Source organism: Malaclemys terrapin, chromosome 16, assembly GCF_027887155.1.
Source record: "Malaclemys terrapin pileata isolate rMalTer1 chromosome 16, rMalTer1.hap1, whole genome shotgun sequence".
Taxonomy (NCBI): Eukaryota; Metazoa; Chordata; order Testudines; family Emydidae; genus Malaclemys; species Malaclemys terrapin.
Genome location: NC_071520.1, coordinates 13,536,822 through 13,557,257, shown reverse-complemented (window position 1 = coordinate 13,557,257; position 20,436 = coordinate 13,536,822). Strand labels below are relative to the sequence as shown.

The window sequence follows — 20,436 nt, the reverse complement described above, 5'->3', positions numbered from 1 at the left end:
GTTTCACTCCCTTCTCCAATACCACATCTTCGTGGCCTTCCTGCCAAGAGGAAAGAACAGCATCTTACTAACAATACTTTAATCACAGCCCTTCCACGATTTACAGAGGGGAAAGATACTGAATCACGCCTTTAATCTGCAGACACATGAGCTGCAGTATTGGTAGAGCTCCCTTTCCTTCCTTGAGTCATCCTCACTGGACCTGTCTGAGACCCTCAGCAGCTCAATCCACATTGGCACTCAGCATCGTGCAAGCCCCCAGTTCCTCACTAGCTAGAGGCCTACATTTCAGATCCTTGGGCGCATTAGTGTTGCGGGTCACATTGTGCCGGAGGGGCCGAGCGATTTCCAAATGGGGAAGGAAAAGTATTTTGAAACTAAGCTCTGATCTACACTACAACCTTATGTGGGTGTAACCACATCACTCGGGTGTGGAAAACGCACACCCCTGTGCAACGTAAGTTAAACCAACTTAGCACTGTCTACAAGGGGGGCTATGTCAACACGAGGATTTCCCCTGTCAGCATAGCTACTGCCTCTCATTGGGGTGGATTAATTAAGTCGACAGGAGAGCTCTCTCCTGTTGGCTCAGTGCAGCTCCACTAGGGTGGAGCAGTGGCGCCGCTGCATGCACTGTAAGCTCTCTAGTGGAGTCATAGCCCCAGTCTGCACAGGGAGTAGGCTGCAGATTCACAGCCTTGCCAATGAAAGAGTAAAGAGACCCTCCAGCTAAATGGATGAGAAGTGGACAGAGACAGCTTCTGGGAAGCTGAGCATGAGAATTTCTAAGCAAACACATGCTTCCATCAGTTGGATGCTACTGAATCCAGCTCCATGAACCAACTGGGATAGGGTATATGTAGGTGAAGACAAGTCTGATCCAGCAGACACTCATACCCATGAGTAACATTATGCCCAAACTTCAGGTGGAATTATACACCTGACTAAAGATATACTTGTATGGGCAGACTCAAGCCTTAATGTGCAAGGAATGATCTAATGTCTGAACAAAAGCTGCATTTCCAAGCGACGCTTCTGCCAGCATGCTGTGCCATGCTGAGTGTTCAATGCCTCCTCAGCTAAGTGAGACTCTGGCTTGAATTGTTTTGGGTTTTTTTTTTAATGCAAAGAATTAAACAAAAGTCAGAGGGGGTGGATGGATCTTCTCATGGGCCTTAATAAGCCCAACATGATTTACTAACCAAGTCACTATAATTCATAATAGAAAGGGCCAAGCCTCTGCTGTACTCACAAAGGCAGCATGAATGGAGGCCATCTGGCAGACCTATACAGAAGCACATGGCTCAGCTTACAGGTGCAGTGGGAAATGGCTTGGTTCCCCTCCAACCAAATTGCTTCTCCTACGCTCATGGTTTGTATGCTGTGTGGGTCCCAGGATGTCAAGGTAGGTGAGGTAATATCTTTCATTGAATAGAAGCTGGTCCAATAAAAACTACTACCTCACCCACCTTGTCTCCTATTCCCCACAGGAATTGGGTACAAATGGCCAAATTCATTCCTAGCACAGCTCTGTTAAAGCCCAAGCAGGGAGCCAGGCTTACGGAGCCTTTCCCTCTGGTCTCCTCTCCCCCTACTCCAGCCAGGAGCATTCCTCTTCTCTTGGCGTTCTGCTGCTGGGGAATTAAGAGTTGCTTTTTGGGCTCCATCCACTTCAGGACAAAGTGATGAGCAAACACCTGAGCTAGACAATCCTGCCTGTGTTTCCTTTCCTCCTCTTTGGCCTCCTGCTTTCCCTTCCCATCCCATTCCCCATCCCTGTCAAGTGAGAAGGTGGATCAGGTTTGCAGACCTGGTTCTTAAGCAAAGCCACAACAGGCAGCCTATTGTCTATGGGCTGCTGTTAGGATTCTAACTGGAGCAAACCCAAATTCACCTGGAGCCTCCCCTCTTCCTCCTACTGGAGCTGGGCCATCAAGGAGATCCACAAGGGGCACCTGGAGGGGTGGGGAAAGGAGCAACACATGGTTATTAACAAATAAGCATGGAGACCAGTTGGGGGTGGTTTCCAAGAGATGCAAGTGCATCTGGGCTTTATCATTATTTGTGTAATGTCAAAGGTGTGCTTGTGTTTTACCGACAGGCGTCTGGTCCTGGGACCAGGTCCTATTAAACAGGAGGGGAGAGGTTTCTGGGGTGGGAGTGCTACACTCCTTGGAATATGCCCCTGCGGATGAAATTTTTCGATGTAAATATCTGCATTACAGGTGGCTGCCAAGGTACATTGTTCACATTCTGGTGGAGCAGAGAGAGATGCCACCTTAGCCTGGTCCCTGTCTCCTTCCTCTGGAGGAACAGCAGGGGAGGTGCTCTAATGATACACGATAACTAAGAGATGGAAAGAAGTTTCTCTTCAGTCTACCTTCTCTGCAGCTACAGCCAAGGACAGGTAGTCTCAGCCTCAACACATCACCTCTCTCCCTGCTGCTCCCTCTACCCAGCAGGTAGGATGGGGATAGAGCTCTACCTGGACTTGCTCTCACCACCCTGCCGATCCGTCTACATCTTTGCCAAGAAGAACAACATCCCCTTCACATTCAAACAAATGGAGGTACTCAAAGGTGAGGGAGGGAGTTGAACCCCTTTGCTGTGTTAGGATATAGAGATGCAGGGCTGCCTGTAAAGGCCTATATTTTAAGAATTTAGGTCTATGTTTATCATTTAGCTAGTTATAGAGATATAAAAGAGAGAATCTGTGTAAGGGCCTTTTCTTACTGTGACCGTTTGAGGCCCTGTTCTTAAGCGAAGGCCTTTGGCTAAGCAGCAGAGGCAGCCAGAAGCTGGGAAGCGTATGGTCACATTCTTACATTTCAAACTAGTCCCATGTAAATAAGGTGCTATTGGGCTGTTAGGAACACAATCCTGTTCTGATAATGTCTATCACCACCAGAGAAAGATGGTTATAGAAAACTTAGTTTGATAGCATCCTGTCTGGCAAGAAATTACTTTGTAATAGTTGTGGTTGTGAAACCCTCATTTCTGTATGTTTTATCTTTATGGCCCCCACTTTTCTGTTGTTAATCTGTCTGGTTCTCTAATTGTTTCTGTCTGCTGTATAACTATAAAGTTAATTAGGGTAGTTGGATATAATTGGTTAGAGAATTATGTTATGCTGTGGCTCTGTGCTCTGCTCCCTGTCTCTGCTTCCCCCTTCCCAGCCCCATATACTTTCCACTTCCATTTCAACACCTGACAAGCCATATGGATGCTGCCCAATATAAATGCATCACCTCCTTGTGGCCAGGAACAGGTGGTGATGGGTTTTATACAGAGTCTTCATCTTGTGTTGCTGTCTTTTTCTGACTCCGTGGTGGTTGTGATATATTGTGTGGTGTTTTTTTTTTTTTCTTTTCTTTTCTTGCTCCCCTCATTAGGCAGTGTTTCTTCCTCACGGGTTAGGGGAAATCTCTGCCTACTCTGATTGCCATGAGGAAGTATCTTTTCAGCCCTTGATTATTTTCTGGATAGTGATGCAGAAAATGTGTATAATCTCTCCTTGTTTTCGCTCATTACACAATGGCTCCCCATTGTGGTTCCAGAGGGTCTCCCAGTTTTCATTTCCAATCTGTGATCACAGATTCTGCATTTGGTAAGCGTCTACCTGCATTTTACTTATCACATTATAAGGTATCTGCTAGACCAAAAGAATGTAGGTTGTGTTTTTAGCTCTTCTTCCCACTAGGCAGAATGTTGTCTCCTTAGGGCTAGAATCTTGACCACGGGGATAAGCAACAACATGTCTGGGGAACATTTTTAGCACATCCATAGAGCTTTCTAAAGTCAGTGGATAAACTAGGTACTGAGATACCAATGTTGATGGGGAAGTGAGTATAAAACCATACGTAGAGACCATGATAATCTGAACCTCAGATGAACAGAAGAGTATCTGAAAGTTACATAGGTCTTCAATACACACACATTATATCTGACCTGCACATACAGATCTAGATGGTGAATTCTTCATGGCTGATTGAAGCATAAACCTTTCAGTGCTGAAGTCTGACTAGGAACATGCACAGAAGTCCTGGAGCTAACATGCTGCTGGCCAACACAGTGGGAAATGGCCTTTGGAAAGCTGGCTGGTTTTCTTTGCTGGCCATCTTTGAGGTTTGCACTCAGCATGAGGATCTGTCAAAGCTTTGTGAATCAGCTTCCCACAGACATCCAAAGGCTACTGTGTCTCCTGAGCCTTTTGCATAATCAATTTTACTGTATTCTTTTCTGTAATTTCAAGCCACTAAAATGCTTTATATGAAGGGAAAGTCTGTCAGTCAGTCCTGAAAATAGGCAGGCTTGGGATGTCCATGGGAGAGTTAATTAAAAACATAAGTAGATGTAATTCTCATCATCTCCCATGGGAGTTATGTCTGCTTCCACCAGGGCTGAACTGGTCTGAAACGTCCCTGAATCTTCACAGTCCTTCTTGAGCATTATTCATGTTTCAAATAGGGAAGCTTATCTCACAAGTGTGGTGGTTAATGCTGCCGCATGGGAGATTACTCTATGTAGAAAATAGGTGTGGGTTTATTTCTGATCAAGCTTTTGATTTTGGTCTTCTACACCTTGGTAACGGAGGGGGAGTGTGTTGCTTGAACCAAAGTCTCATTTCTCTGCAGCTTCTCCTCTGAGGCATTGTTACTCAAAGCCCCAAATGACTCCTCCCCAGGTGACTAATGGGGCTGTCAACCAATTAGTGGGGAAAGGCTTATGATTCAGCAGTTCTGCCCAACAAACTTTGTCAGACAAGAGCTCCTAGGAGCCAGCAGCTGGAAAGTTGCTCTGTACACAAGCACGGGGAGGCTTAGCAGCAGTAACTTGGGTTGTGAAGGAACTCTAACCCCAGATACTGAAAGAAATGGGAGCAGGAAGTAAAAGGCTGTTTAAGCCTCACTGGGGCCCATTTGCAAAATCCTGGCAAGGCACTTGAGAAAGCATCCAATTCAGAATTTAGTGCTGATTTTGGTAGTTATTGGTTTAGGATCCCTATGTTGTTTAAGATTAAGATTTAGCCCAACATCTTTGTCTATCTGTCCAAGGTACTCCTGGGGAAATTCTGTGTCACTGTGCATGTGCAGAATTTATGTCCCCACAGATTTCTTTGCTTCCCTGCAGAAAAATGACTTTCTGATGGGGAAACAAAGGGAAGCCACAAGAGTGGTCATGAGAACCTCTCCAGCAGTAGGTTTCGGGTGCCCATGGCAGATGGCAGAGAGGTAAATCATCGTAGAAGAGCTGGCTGGTGCCTCCTACCCTGTGCCAGGCTCAGTTGCCAGTCCGAGCTCGCCTGGGGGGGGACATCCTCTTCCCCTGCATGGCATCTGGGGCTAGGTAAAACCCTCCCCCAGCTGCAGGAAGCTCTGCAAATTCTCCCACCCCCCCACTTCCTGCACCCATCGCTCCTCAGCTGCAGGGGGAGGGATCACTGTACAGGGAGCTGCTCCCCCATCTGCCCAGCCCCCATGCATCCAAACCCCCTCATACCCAGACCCTCCTGTCAAGCCTCACTCCCCCCAGCACCTGGACCACCTTGATGAGACACCTGCATGCAGATTCCACCCCACTGAGCCCCACACACCCAGACCCCCCTGCCAAGCTCTATCCCTCCCCCCTCCCATACCCAGACCCCACCCTGCTGAGCCCCAACCACCTTCACCTGGACCCTGCTGCAGAGTCTCATTGCCCCTGTACCCAGAACCCCTCAACAAGCCCCGGTGCATTCAGATTCTCCATTAAGCTGTCCACACCCAGATTGCCCCACAGAACCCTCTCAACCCACACCAGGTTCCCCTCACACTAAGCCCCTCCACACTTGGATCCTGCCTTGCTGAGCCTGCCTACCCACACCTGGTGGACCTGGCACAGAGGGGCAGGGCCCTGGGGTGTTTCTGGGGCAGGCCCAGTCCTTGTGCTATGTCAGGGTTGGGTGCAGCCTCACCGCTGAGTCATGTCCTGGGGGGGAGCTGCACAGTGATCTCCCACCTCTGTGCAGCCAGTGGCCTGTGCTCCCCAGTGCCAGGCTGGAGCCTCCACATTTATTTGACAAATACATTTTGCAGAATTTTTAATTTTCTGGTGCAGAATGCCCTTAGGAGTATGGGGAGTCAGCCACTTGCCAATGTTGACTTTAGGGGGAGTTTTGCTGCCTTAATGATAGTGGAATAAGGACTTCCAGACTAAATCCCATTGAAGTCAATGGGAGATCTGACTGAGTAAGGAGTTTTGTATTTAGCTTGGTATGCAGCTTTTCCCATTCAGCCTCTTTATCCACAGATCAGAGTAGTTGATAATTAAAAGGATAGTGAATTTAGACCCAGAATGTAGGTTTTGTGTTAGGAGGAAAAACATCTGCTTTTCTTGGAACATTGAACAGCCCTTCCCCCACCCATCCCGAAGCGAATGCTTTTACAAAAGGATTCTCACTTGATTGGTGAGATTTGTGCAAGAAATGCAATGCTTCCCCTGCAGCAGTAATAGGTGACACAGGTAATGGTGCTTTTACTTAAATATACTATTTTTCTCCACTGGAAAAATGATGCAGGTCCCCACCATCAAGTCAAGTGACTAGATAAGTCAGAGAAGGCGGCTACCTGCCCAAGGTAGCTTAGCACGCCCTTTCAGGTGGATCTGTAAGTCTTAACACCTCTTCAGTGCAAAAGACTTAAGGGCTGCCTGACACAGCATTTTCAATGCACATACTGCAGCATTGGGCCACTGCACAAAAACCAGAAAGTGAACTGGACTAATTTATTTCCCCCCTCCAAGCTGAGTGAAATGCAGAACATCAACAAATGGTACCAGTGATGAAAATGTAAATTGGATTCCAGAATTCTATCGGTTTTCACACTGATATTAACACAGGAAGCAAATGTTTATTTTCTCATCCTTTTTTTAACCAGGCAAGTATGTCTAAAAGAAGCTGTTACTCCGTGGTTAGCAAACCCACCAACAGCAGCTCTTTCTTTTCCAGGAATAGCACCCCACTGTTGCTGCCTGCCCAGCAGCTGGAGGCATAGTTACTAAATCCTGTGTGGTCAATGCACTAATTTCCCTTTGCTTTCAGCAGCCTGCATGCAGCATTAGGTCAAATCTAAAGTAAATAGTCTACGTGAGCCACATCACACTGGCTCACCCTCTCACAGCTTTGCCCTTCCTCTATGAACTACAGCAGGAGTCGGCAACCTTTCAGAAGTGGTGTGCCGAGTCTTCATTTATTCACTCTCATTTAAGGTGTCACGTGCCAGGAATACATTTTAACGTTTGTAGAAGGTCTCTTTCTATAAGTCTATAATATATAGCTAAACTGTTGTTGTATGTAAAGTAAGTAAGGTTTTAAAAATGTTTAAGAAGCTTCATTTAAAATTAAATTGAAATGCAGAGCCCCCCGGACCGGTGGCCAGGACCCAGGCAGTGTGAGTGCCACTGAAAATCAGCTCGCGTGTCGCCTTTGGCACACATGCCATAGGTTGCCTACCCCTGAACTACAGCCTACCCCGAGGCAACTGGCTATCCTTTTCAGCACTGTCAGTATAAAATGGACCCTATTATGCTTCAGTGTTGTGTGAGAGAAGTCAGAGCTCACTGGTCTCACTCCCCTCTCAGTTACATTTTGTTTTCTCCACCCATCCTCCAAATTCCTGACCTCTAACTATTTTTTTTTTTAAATAAAGGATGAACCTCCCATCCCCACCACTACAAATACCTTGCATCGCTTCTGCTCAGGTGCACACAGAGTATAGAGATCAGTCACAGCCATGATCCTAATACATAAATCCTTAATCCTGTCAAAATAACTTGAAACCAGTGTTGGCATGAAATGCTTTCCCTGTAAACCTGAATGGCCTGATGCACAGTCCTCTGGCAGAATTCTCAGCACAGCAGTATTGTGTATGAAAGGCCATTGTGTGACACCAAGCCAATAAGGTGTCATTTCTCATTTATGGCATCATGAGAGCTCCATGTAAGAGACTCAGAACCAGTCTCCAAGCTGCTTTAAAAATGGAACAGCCTATTAAGAACACAAAATTAGTATCCTTTATGGGCCTGAGAAATTATTAAAGCAGGTTGGAAGTTGGTACAGAGTCCCTTGCCTGGAATTCTTCTGTTGCCCAGTGCCACAAAGGACACCATCACTCCCTACTTGCTGGCTGCCTCCTGTATTAGGTTCAGAGGCCAGTGATAACCAACTACCTAGCGTACAGGATTTCACAGTGTATTTGCTGTGACTGGTGTTTGTTACCTTGTGAACTTTTAGACGGTTGAGCTGTGCAACATGGAAGCAGTTTCCCTTTAACCCAACACAACGATCAAGCTACTGTGCAGGATGCACACACTGATTACCACCTACAGAATCCCCACATTCTGGTACAGGGATCTTTTGTCTCATTAACATGGACAACAACTATAGCCTCATGGAGATCTATCTACACAGCAGTTAGACACCCACAGCTGGCCTGTGCCAACTGGATTGGGCTAGTGGGCTGTTTAATTGTGGCATAGCTGTTTGGGCTTGGGCTGGAGCCTGGGCTCTAGAACATGAGCCCTAACATCTACACTGCAATTAAACAGCCCCGCAGCCTGAGTCCTGCGACCCTGAATCAGCTGGCACTGGCCCATAGACATACCCATGAAGACAATTCCCAATTGCCTGCTTGGTCTGCCACAGGATCCAAAAACCAAGCCTAACTTTGCAAAGAGCTCACTCTGTCAACAGAGCTGTGTATACTGTGACTGGTGGCATTCAGAACCCCTCCAAGTACACAGGCCCATGTGCATCTATGATTTGAACAAACAACTCCTTGGATGGCAGTAGAGTTCAACTAAGAATGAATTTGCTTCAACATTTCCAAACTGTAAATATTGGCGATAACGAGCCTCCTCTTTGTACTTTGCCTTCTGGCCTGTTTTTTTTCCTTTTTGTTTGGAATGTCACCTGAATTTTATTTAACTTTGTGAATATTTAGAGCTGGTGAAAGGTGCCAGACTGAGAGCCCCAAAAGCAACCCCCTCTGCTCAGAACAGGGACAGCAGCAACAGCGCAGACCTCACCACTCTGCCTCTGTGCTAACAAGGTCACTTCCAGGGATTATAGGGGATTTCAGTTTCCATGGCCCATTGAGCCTTTGGCCTCCCACAGAGACTGCCAAGGAAGGTGCCAATGATAGTGGTGATTATTGTAATGTGAAGAATTCTCCACTACAATAAGATCACTAAGGAAACTTGGTCAATGAACAGCTATCCAATGATAACTATCAGCCACTACTGACCTGAGCTGGATGTGAAACGAGACCTTAATGTCCCACTAAGTAGAAATATAAAATAAACAAGCAGATGGGCTGTCTGTGCACAGGTGGCCATCCAGGAACTCAGAACACTGACTCTCCATGCCAATAATGTTTCAGTTCCTTTAAAGATAAACTGCAAAACAAGAGCAACAGAAAGGATTGTAGCCTTTACTGGTTCTTTATGATGCACGGAGACAGCCCCAGAAACTTTATCCTCCCTACAGACAGACGGGGTGTGTTTTTTCTGCTTGTTTTTTACCTTACCAGACCCTCATTTTCTCTCTAGCTCTAGGAGGGCCTAGCAAGATCTGTGGAGGGTCTGGCCACTAATGTCACATGAGGCTGCAACCTATGCAACCAGTTTTCCCTCCCTGACTCAGTCTACCACCTAATCAGCATCCAAAGGGCAGGTAGATGTTACAGCTCAGGTTACCGTTTCATGTGTCATCCCTATTGGGTCCCCAGGTTCTTGCCAAGGTACTCCAGCGAAGCCAGAAAAGTGAGAATCCAAGATTTCTAGTGTAATATGAAGTAAGGGCAGGGAGAAAGGGTGGAACACTTAAAACCAAAATCTAACTCTTGAGACATATTTTCTAGATCATTCAGAAGTAAAGACCAAATCCCACTTTTATGCTTTGCTGTGCAGTTCCTGTTTTCAAAGAAGCTGAAGACCTGATTAGATAACATCTGCCAGTTGGAACAGTGTGATTGTGGAATTTAAACTCTCCTATGAGAGAGGGAAGAATAAACTATTTCACAAGTTCTCCTAAAAGGGATGCACTAATATCAGTGCCCTCAAGCCAGGAGTAGTGCAGGGAAATGCTGTGTAAGCTTCCCTCTCCATAACTAGGTTAATGCTCATCCACTCTGACCTCCAGCCTCTCTGCTATTCCAGGGGTGGGGAACCCTTGTTTGTAGATTAATCATTTTCTGTGACTGTTTATGCAGCAACAAGCTGACTGCTGTGTCACTGACATCCTTGTCTTTCTCTTCCTAGTCAGAGCTCTGGAAACTTCCTCAGCCACTCCTCTCCTGGGGGAGCAGCTTCTGTTGACAGCATCTTCTTTTCATGTGAGCGCTCAGTGGCCTCTGCTGTTCAGAGCCTAGCAAACTGGAGCAGAGACTTTGCTCCCATAGCTGGGCTATCTGCCGTTGATATTCATCCACTGCAGGGATCTCTATTGACCCACAATCTTCAAGCTCCTTTCCTTATTCCGTCCTAGCTGATATTGGTCTCCTTCATGAGCTGCAAGAAAATGGTTTAGCTTTGACTTTCCCTGTGAGGGAGAATGGGGGGTTAGTGACCATCTGACTCCTTATAATGCTCTGTGCACAAATGTGCTTCTTCCAGGCCATGCCTATTTCCTTCACAAATATGAAAATATATTTAAGATGTTCAGTTGCCTTTATTCAAATCTCCCTCTTCTTTCCCTGCCTCTAAGTCCTTGGCATACTCGCTTTCTACTGCATAGTGGACATTTGTGAGTAACACTTCAGCAAGTTGCACAAATGCCATTGCCAGTGACAGAGGTCAATGGTTGAATCCTCTTGCAACAGCAAATCCCCTGTTCCATGTGACTGTCAGATCTGGGCAAGGTCTTTTGTCTCTCTCCAATATAGTCCCTTTTATCAAACAAATACATGATATGGGAAAAATTCTAGTTGTATATCACAAAGGTTCCTATAAGCATCATAAAATAATGGCAAGACATTCTCATGGGCAGAGTCCAGTGTGAGCTGGGTGCTCCTTTCGCTTTAGCTTCCATTGGTCCAGCTACCAGTCTCATAACTGGTGAGGTTTTTCTCACTGTTTCCAGGGCAACAGCACAGTGACGGATTTGGCAAGGTGAACATCCTGAGGAAAGTGCCAGCACTGAAGGATGGAGGTTTCACCTTAGCAGAGAGGTAAGAATTCAACAGAAGTACCCTCTTCTCTTTCTTGTCCCATTATTCATCATTTTAACACTTCTGAGGCTGCACATCTGTCTGCTGCAATCCATTTTAGGATGATGGTTTTGGTCCTGAAGCAGGCAAGGAAAAGTGGATGATAAGAGTTCGCTGCTGTTTTGAGATTGCCGGTGGCACTGGGAAAAGCAATCTGGCCAGACCCAGCTTGGAATCTCATCAAGGCCTGTCTGTCTGTTTGGGGAGTGATGCAGTCTTTAGAATAAAGTTATCTCTGTTTTTCCCCACAAGTGGAACCATTAGGGATGTGATGCCATAGGTGGATTTCTTGCAATATACTGGCCTTGGTGCTCCACTTGTTCCTCAATTCAAGATCACTTTTCCTGCTTCCTGTCACCCTTCTTCCCTAAGTTTCTGTCCCCAGAATGCCAATCTTTCTTGTCTCCCATCATCCCAGCAGAATTACATTAATAAATGTATCTCAGGTGTTTACAGCAAATATAGCTCACTGGAAAGGAATAAACTCAGAACTCTCAAATTCTTTAGTCTGTCCTCCTGTTTCCCCACTTCAATTTTTTTTATCTCATTAACTTTCCCTTTTTCCTGGCTGTCCCCCTCTACCATTCCTATGCTTTATCATGCAAGTAACATGAAGAAATGAAGAGGAAAGGGATGCAGATGAAAACTTTCTTTCACCTTAACTCACCTGCCTATCTTCTTCTCTTTATACTTGGACAGCCCTGCAATTCTTACCTACCTGAGTCAGAAGTATAAAACCCCTGACCACTGGTACCCATTGGATATGAAGAAACGAGCCCGGGTAGATGAATACCTGTCTTGGCATCATTCTGCCATCCGGTCAAGTGTTTTCAAGATATTCTGGCTCAAGGTAAGAGATTTAAATATCCAGAGCTGGACCTCATATGTTCTGTGAGTCAGCAGCTGCTGAATTTCCCATGGTGGAGAATTGTGCTCCAGAACCTAGTACTATCTATCTTAGGTACTTTCTATGGCCCCTGTGACAGATATTGCAACCACATCCAGCATCTTTCGGGGAACATATTGGAGTAAGTTTATGGGCTACTGTGGCCAGGGATTGTATGCAATTCCAGGGAGAAGGGTTACCGCAGCTCCTCTAGGAATCAGAAACGGGGGGTGGGAGAGAGTGAAAAAGGTGAATCACTGAGGTTGTAAACACCTCCAGAGAGGCACTACCCCTGGGGAAGTGCACATCTACTGGTCCAAACTGGATTTTCCAGAGACCAACAGACATAAAGAGAGGGCTTTTGGCATAAACAGGCTGTGGTTAAACTGATTCAGGGCCTTCATTTTGATTCAGAATATGGACAGGACCTTCTGTCCGAGGGCCTCAACCTTTGCAAAAGGGTTGGAAGGACTATGGCTTACTAAGTGTCTGACTGATTGGAGACCTCTGGTAAGTTTTGAGCACAAGTACAGGAACTTTTGTTTTGTTTATGTTTTCATTGTAATGATTTTACCTTAAGAATAAATGTGCTTGCTTAGAAAGAGCTGTATGATAACTTGTAACTGCTGGCAATACATTGGTCATAGCCCTCAGAGAGAAAGCAAAGCACAGGCACTGGCCCTTAGGTCGATTGGTTTGCTGCAGAAATCACAGCATAAGACAGATAGCTGTGCAGCCTTAAAACCTGGTCCAGAGGCAACGAGACACAGGTTTCTGAGCAAGAGAGGAGATGGTGAGAGCTGGAAACCTTAAGTGGGTGCCCTTGAGGGACAACGGTGGGGGGAATACAGGTGCAGTTACCCTGAAACTGCGACAGTTCTCATTACTGAGCACCTCCCAGTCTTTCATGTATTCAACCTCCCAACCTCCTATGAAGTAGAGCAGTGCTGTTATCCCCATTTTACAGATGTGGAACTGAGGCACAGAGAGACTTGCACAAGTGATACAGGAAGTCTGTGTAAGAGCAGAGCACTGAACCCAGGCCTCCTGAAGCACTTAGGTTAGTGCCCTAATCACTGGCTCAGCCTTCATATCCTATTTTTTGACTGTAGTTCCCCTTCTCCTCCCCTGCAGCCCTGCCAGTTCCAATACCTGCAAATAAGCAAATCTTGAGAGATTTCCACCATCTTGGGCACAGATCATATGCTGTCAGCCCCCTGAGGCTGTGAATTATTGAGAATTTTTATTCTGCTTTCTCTTTGGGCATTACTGCCCTAATCGTAAACATTTTGGAGGACAAGTGATCATCTTCTAATTTAAGATGAGGGACTTGATCCCTGTATGAGTCTCGACTTCCCGTCTGTGTATCATCCACACAAACAGCACCACTGTTGTTGGTTACTGTGGCACTGACTGCAGCATGACGACCACTGAGCTTACCTTTTTTACAATGACTAAACAGGATCAAGTGTGTGTCGATGTATGAAGGCTAAGTCTATACCCTCTTCCTCACACAGGTGGTGTTTCCTTTATACATGGACCAGACAGCTCCTGAAGAGAAGCTGCAGGAAGCGTTAGAGGACCTGACCATTCCCCTGAAGCAATTAGAGGAGAAGTTCCTGCAGGACAAGCCCTTCCTTGTAGGCAACATGATTTCTCTGGCAGACCTGGTGGCAGTTACAGAGCTCATGCAGGTAAGGGCTGGAGCAGGATGAGGAAAGCAGCGCTGTCTGAGCTGCGTGGCCACTGGACAGCATGCTGTACCACTTCCAAATGGGTGTGCTCTGTACCCCATCAGCACAGGATAAGATGGGGAGCAAAGCCCACGCAAGGAGGTCAGACACCTAGTGAAGCAGGTGCATGCTGAGGTTCTTACAGCTGTTTCTCTTCCCATTTACCTGACCCACCACCCCCTCAGGATTTTATCCATAGTTGCAGCTTCTTTATTCTCCTAATGCAAGATCCAAAAAGTAATATCATTCTCCTAATGGAGAACAAATGCTCAGGAATGCCCTGGCATGGGGACAGAGGGAGAGGGATCCCATGTGACTATTTCCTCCACAAGGCAATGGCTTCCCTGAACATTTCCTACAAAACACCAACCAGAAACTTCTCCAGCAGCTCAGATTTCTGGGTGGGTCATTTCTAAATATTAAATGGATCACACTTAGGATAGGTCAGAAGCTCACTTCCAGGCTGGCAGTGACATCCTCCCATTCCCCTCCTCTGGCTGACACAAGTAGCAGTGCTGACTGTCTCTGGAGTTAGTCACTGTGATGTGGACAGGCTCAGTCATACCATCTGCAGGTCGAAGGTGGGAAAAACACTGGTGTCTGAATGTGTTAATCTTGGAAAAGGTGCATGTTACTGTGTCATCTGATACATTTATTATATTTTCAATCTGCCCCAATGCACCTGGTGATCAGATACATCACAGTGCCTGAAAATCCAGCCCAGACTATTAGACTTGTAGCACCGTGATGGAACATAGTTCCAGTCCCCTTTGATCATAAAGCAGCTGTCATTACCCTCGGAGATGGGCACAGAAATCCAGTTCAGGTGCTTCTGATTGCAGGTGAGAGAAAAGACTGAGGGCGTTGTCCTCCAGCTTTTAGCGACTCCCTTGCTGAATTCTTTTCCTACCTGTGGCAATCACAGGTAAATCCCAGTCAGTACTCTTGCACTAGCCAAGAATGGATTCTGCTGTGTAAGTGGTGAATTCCCTTATCGAAGTTTCACCCAAGTGTTTCACAACTACGTATGTCCTTCTCTGCAGCTTATAGCAATTGGTTATAACATCTTGGAGGACAGGCCCAAGCTGGTGGAGTGGCGCAATCGAGTGGAGAAAGCTGTGGGGAAGGAGCTTTTCCAGGAAGCGCATAAAGTGATTCTGAATTTCCAGGATTTGAATAGCATGCTGATTGAGCCGCAACTAAAAGAGCAAATGAAACCTAGGCTGCTGAAGATGGTGGCCTGAAATATTTATTTAAAAAATTGTAACAGTACATTTATTTCTTTTGCATCTTGTGGTCTCCTAGCTCCATGTGTGGCTGCTCTTAGCTGTGAGGGAAGAACTCCACATCATATGGGAAACGAAACACTTCACAGCCCATCACTCTCTGCTCAGCTACAGAAACTGAGGAATAGTCTTAAAGTGTAGCTGTAACTCCGAAAAATGACTCTGTAAAAGGGGTGGGTTCGTTGTTTACTGCCTTGAAGTGACTCTAGACCAAATTGCTCAGAAGACTCTTGCAGATAGATTGAAGTTTAACAGCAATCCCTATGCCTCCTAGAAAATGCAGAGCAGGAATCCTAGCAACCTGTGTGTATCAAAATAAACAAAAACTATGGAGATTGTTTCCAACTCAATTCAACCTGAGAGCTCCCTTGTGCTCAGAGCCCTAAAGCTTTTTCATAGTGCTATGTAACAATCATATGTGTGATAAATAAAACGGCAGCAAATCCTGGGATTTCCTTTCATTGAGATTCTTGTGACTCTTTCAGAGGATCTAAGTCTGAAATATAAGCCTTCAGCGATTGCGGTAAACTTAAGGGGATGCTAGGGGACTGAGGTAGATTTGATTAGGGATGACTTTACTTTTCATTGGCTCACCTGCTCTGACTTTGGGGTGTGCAGAAGGATACTTTCCAGTAACTGAAATGCTCCAAATATAATCATATCCAACTCCAGGAATCACACAGGCTGCAGCTCCATTTCAGAGCAGTGAACAATCAGTGGCTCAAGGCACATGCTTGTGTCCATTCTGGATTCCCTCAGTTCTTTTTCCTTGCAAGGAATCTTAAACCTCAGAGACCTGGGGAAAAGGGTTGGTGACTGTGGATCTCCAGAGGTAATATATTCAGAGAAGTACAGGTTCTAGTAAGCAAGTTTTCTTCATGCCCCCAAAATGACTCTGCAGATCTCCATCACCAAGCAGTGGTAATTGACCCAGGAGATGGGCATAGGGTATATTGATCTCTAGAAATGAGCATCTTCTGAAGCTCCAACATCGTGAGAATAATGCTGAATTAAAGGTATGGACTGAGCTCTCCAGAGCAGCTTTATAAATTCCTGCCAAGGTAGGGTTGGCCACTGTCTAATCGCATAAACCCAAACACCTGCCCCTGCCCCGCTCCTGCCCCTTGGGGGCAGGTGGTTGGGGTGCAGGAGGGGGTGCAGGCTCTGGGATGGGGCCAAGGGGTTTGGAGTGTGGGAGGGGGCTCCAGGCTGAGCCTGGATCGGGGTTGGAGTGCGGGAAGGGATGAGGTGTGCAGGCTCTGGGAGGGAGTTTGGATGCGGGAGGCTCAGGTCTGAGGCAGGAGGTTGGGGTGCAGGCTCCAGCCAGGCGGCGCTTACCTCAGGTGGCTCCCGGGAGCCACCAGCAAGTCTGGCTCCTAGGCTCAGGGGCGGACAGGTGGCTCTGTGTGAAGCCCCTGCCTATAGGAACCACCCCCACAGCTCTCATTGGCTGCAGTTCCTGGCCAATGGAAGCTGTGGAGTCAGGGCGAGGGCAGTGCACAGAGACCCTGGGCCGCCCCTGCACCTAGAAAGCAGAGGGACATGCTGGCCGCTTCCAGGAGCTGCACGGACCCAGGGCACATAGAGAGCCTGCCTTAGCCCTGCTGCACTGCCAACTGGACTTTTAGCAGCCTAAAATCTCCCTGATTGGCTTCAGTAGCGGGAAATCAAGCCCAATTCCAGGAGACTCCCGGCCAGTCCGGGGGGGTTGTCAACCCTATGCCAAGGATACATTATAAATACAAGTCAATGAGGTGTACTTGGATTTTCAGAAAGACTTTGACAAGGTCCATGACCAAAGGCTCTTAAGTAAAGTAGGTAGTCATGGGATAAGAGGGAAAGTCCTCTCATAGATCAGTAACTGGTTCAAAGATAGGAAACAAAGGATAGGAATAAATGGCCAATTTTCACAGTGGAGAGTGGTAAGTAGCAGGATTCCCCAAGGATCTGTACTGGGACCAGTGATGTTCAACATACTCATAAATGACCTGGAGAAAGGGGTAACCGTTGAGGTGGCAAAGTTTGCAGATGATACAAAATTACTCAAGATAGTTAAGACCAAAGCTGACAGTGATGAGTTACAAAGGGATCTCACAAAACTGGGTGACTAGGTAACAAAATGGCAGATAAAATTCAATGTTGATTAATACAAAGTAATGCATATTGGAAAACAAAAATCCCAACTACCTATACAAAATTATGGGGTCTAAATTAGCTGTTACCACGCAAGAAAGAGAACTTGGAGTCATTGTGGTTGGTCCTCTGAAAACATCTGCTTAATGTGAAGTGGCAGTCAAAAAAGCTAACAGAATGTTAAGAACCATTAGGAAAGGGATAAATAATAAAACAGAAAACATCATAATGCCACTGTGTAAATCCATGGTACGCCCATACCTTGAATACTGTGTGCAGTTCTGGTTGCCCCATATGAAAAATATATATATTAGAATTGGAAAAAGTACACAGAAGGGCAACAAAAATTATTAGCGGTATGGAACAGCTTCCATATGAGGAGAGATTAAAAAGATTTGGGCTGTTCATCTTAGAAAAGAGAGGACTGGGGGAGATATAATAGAGGTCCATAAAATCATGAATGGTGTGAAGAAAGTAAATAAGGAAATGTTATTTATCCCTTCACATAACGCAAGAACCAGGGGTCACCCAATGAAATTAATAAGCAGCAGGTTTAAAATAAACATAAAGAAGTACTTCTTCACATAAAGCACAGTTAACCTATGGAACTCATTGCCAGGGGATACTGTGAAGGCCAAAAGGATAACTATGTTCAAAAAAAGAATTAGAGAAGTTTATGGAGGATAGGTCCAGCGAGTGCTATTAGCCAAAATGGTCAGGGACACAACTCCATGCTTTGGTTGTCCCTAAACTGCTGATTGACAGAAGATGGGACCAGATGACAGGAGATGGATCACTTGATAAATTGCCCTGTTCTGTTTATTCCCTCTGAAGCATCTTGCACCAGTCACTGTTAGAAGACAGGATACTAGGTTAGATTGACCATTGGTCTGACCCAGTATGGCTATTCTTATGTTCCTACTTCACCGTCTTTGGACGGTTCCAAAATTTCTGTCACCTGCTGGTCTCATTTCGCTGTGCTGCTGCTAGATGGCCAACTCCTCTTCGTGTTGTGCTAAAGAAAAAAGCTTCTTGGTAGTGCCTCCAATGAGACAAAGGGTTAACTGCCCTAAAGCAGTGGCTACCACACTTTAACTCACAAATAATTGAAACTCTCGCAAGCAAACAAATTAAAAACAAGAGAAATATACAATCAGTAAAAATATTAAATTATTAAACTGATTAGAGATATTAATAATGCTTTTTCATTACTAAAGGTTTTGCCAGCAAGCATACTAGGTTACATGACCACATACTCCCCCAGTATTCCTAAACAAAGTGTCTCCCCACTCGGTTCTGTCTGTCCTGCATGTCTCAGGTGATGCATGTGGAGACACGTTGCAGGCCTGTAATTTGATGCTGTTAGAAATACACTTTATTATACTGGGAACTGGCAGTACAGGTCTTGATGATCCAGGTAAATGAAAGCCCTTTAATGTACCTTAATCATGCAAGATTAAACCCTAACTACCTAACTATAATGTCACTGTTCTCGGTCCTGTGCTTAGTTCACTAGCCTGAAATGCCTTTTATGTCATTGAGCTCTCCCTCCTGAGAGCAAAGACCACAATGGCTGCTTAGCAGTGGAGCAGTCTCAGTCGCAGACAGCCATCTAGATGGAAAGTTTCCGGAGCTCTGATGCCACCACTGACTCCTTGGGCAGAATGGCCTCACAAAGCTACAGATCAGTCTGGGATCTCGCCCCTAAACACCAGGGGCCTGTGACAGTGGATTTCTTAGGTCCCAAAGGCCAGTCCCAGACAACTGTAGAGGGGAAATTTATTTATCTTATGTACTTATAGACAGGCCTGGCTCCAGGGTTTTGGCCGCCCCAAACAGCCAAACAAACAAACAACAACAAAAAGCCGCGATCGCGATCTGCGGCGGCAATTCGGGGGAAGGTCCTTCGCTCCGAGCAGGAGTGAGGGACCGTCCGCCAAATTGCCGAATGTGCCGCCCCTCTCCGGAGGGGCCGCCCCAAGCACCTGCTTGGTAAGCTGGTGCCTGGAGCCGGCCCTGCTTATAGATCCCCTATTACTGTAGTATCTGAGTGCCTAACAATTGTTAATGATAGGTAAGTATTATTATCCCCATTTTATAGATGGGGAGCTGAGGCAAAGAGAGACTAAGGATGGGATTTACAAAGGTATTTAGGTGCCTCACTCCCACCTAACTGACCTGCTTATGGTCACACAGGAAGTCTGTGATGGAGCAGGGACTTGAACCCAGGTCTCCCAAATCCTAGCCTCTCTCCCAACCCATTGTCTCCTATTGGTTACTGAGTTTGCTGAACTACCTGGTTTGCAGTTGCTTTTGATCAATGACCTGATGCTGCTTTCCCCAAGGGGATGGAAAAGCAACAAATAATCAAAGGGTTACAGAGACTTCAGAGATTAGAGCAGTTAGAAATAATAATGAGACTTCATTCTGAATTGGGTGAAGGTCCCTTTTCAGGAACAATGTCAACGTGCTGGTTGTTGGGAGCTGGCACTATTCTAATAGGAATAGGAATTGCCACACTGGATCACACCTGTGGTCCATCTGGTCCAGTATCCTGTTCCTGGCAGTGGCTAGTACCAGATGATTCAGAGGAAAGTACAAGAGCCCCACAGTTATGGAAGAACCTTTTTTTGCCGTCCCAAGCACAGCAGGCAGGAAGCTTTTGGCGGTGCGCCTGCGGGAGGTCTGCTGGTAACGCAGATTCAGCGGCATGCCTGCGGGAGGTCCGCCGGTCCCGCGCCTTCGGCGTACCCGTCGCCAAATTACCGCCGAAGCCACGGGACCGGCAGACCTCCTGCAGGCATGCCGCTGAAGGCTGCCTGACTGCCGCCCTCACGGCAACTGTCAGGCCGCCCCCCAGCGACTTGCCGCCTCAGGCACGTGCTTGGCGCACGAGTGCCTGGAGCCGCCTCTGCATAAAGGAAAGGTCTTCCTAACTCCATGCAGTTAATTAATTATTATTATTTATTTGTATTGTGTGATCAGCCACTGTATTGTCCGACGCATTGTACATAGATATCATGAAAAGTTGGTGCCTGCCCCAGAGACTTTCCAATCTATGATAAAAGACACATGGGGTAAAACAAACAGATGGGGGATTACAAGGTAGCAGTGATCTGGGTATCAAACAGTGGTCACAGTATGCCAGCTGCTTA

At 46.3% G+C, this 20,436-nt stretch overlaps 1 protein-coding gene across 3 annotated transcripts; it reads left to right on the top strand.

Annotated features, from left to right (window-relative positions):
• The first annotated feature begins 56 nt into the window (after positions 1-56).
• Positions 57-15,594, top strand: LOC128824589 (glutathione S-transferase theta-1-like). Of its 3 annotated transcripts, none has more exons than XM_054006268.1 (6): positions 57-2,579; positions 11,117-11,204; positions 11,943-12,093; positions 12,544-12,639; positions 13,647-13,823; positions 15,168-15,594. In XM_054006268.1, the coding sequence occupies exons 1-6, from the start codon at positions 2,354-2,356 to the stop codon at positions 15,267-15,269; spliced, it is 840 nt and encodes a 279-aa protein (XP_053862243.1). In that variant the 5' UTR covers positions 57-2,353; the 3' UTR covers positions 15,270-15,594. The 3 variants fall into 3 exon arrangements, with proteins under 3 accessions (XP_053862243.1, XP_053862241.1, XP_053862242.1); XM_054006266.1 differs by having other exon boundaries at positions 14,906-15,260; XM_054006267.1 differs by lacking the exon at positions 12,544-12,639 and having other exon boundaries at positions 14,906-15,260.
• Positions 15,595-20,436: the final 4,842 nt, after the last annotated feature.

Bases quoted from the DNA above. Each gene is read 5' to 3' on its own strand.
- LOC128824589 (XM_054006266.1), top strand. From the start codon at position 2,354: ATGGAAAGAAGTTTCTCTTCAGTCTACCTTCTCTGCAGCTACAGCCAA. The intron at 2,580-11,116 runs GTGAGGGAGGGA...CACTGTTTCCAG, and splicing joins ACAAATGGAGGTACTCAAAG to GGCAACAGCACAGTGACGGA. The intron at 12,640-13,646 runs GTAAGTTTTGAG...TTCCTCACACAG, and splicing joins TGACTGATTGGAGACCTCTG to GTGGTGTTTCCTTTATACAT.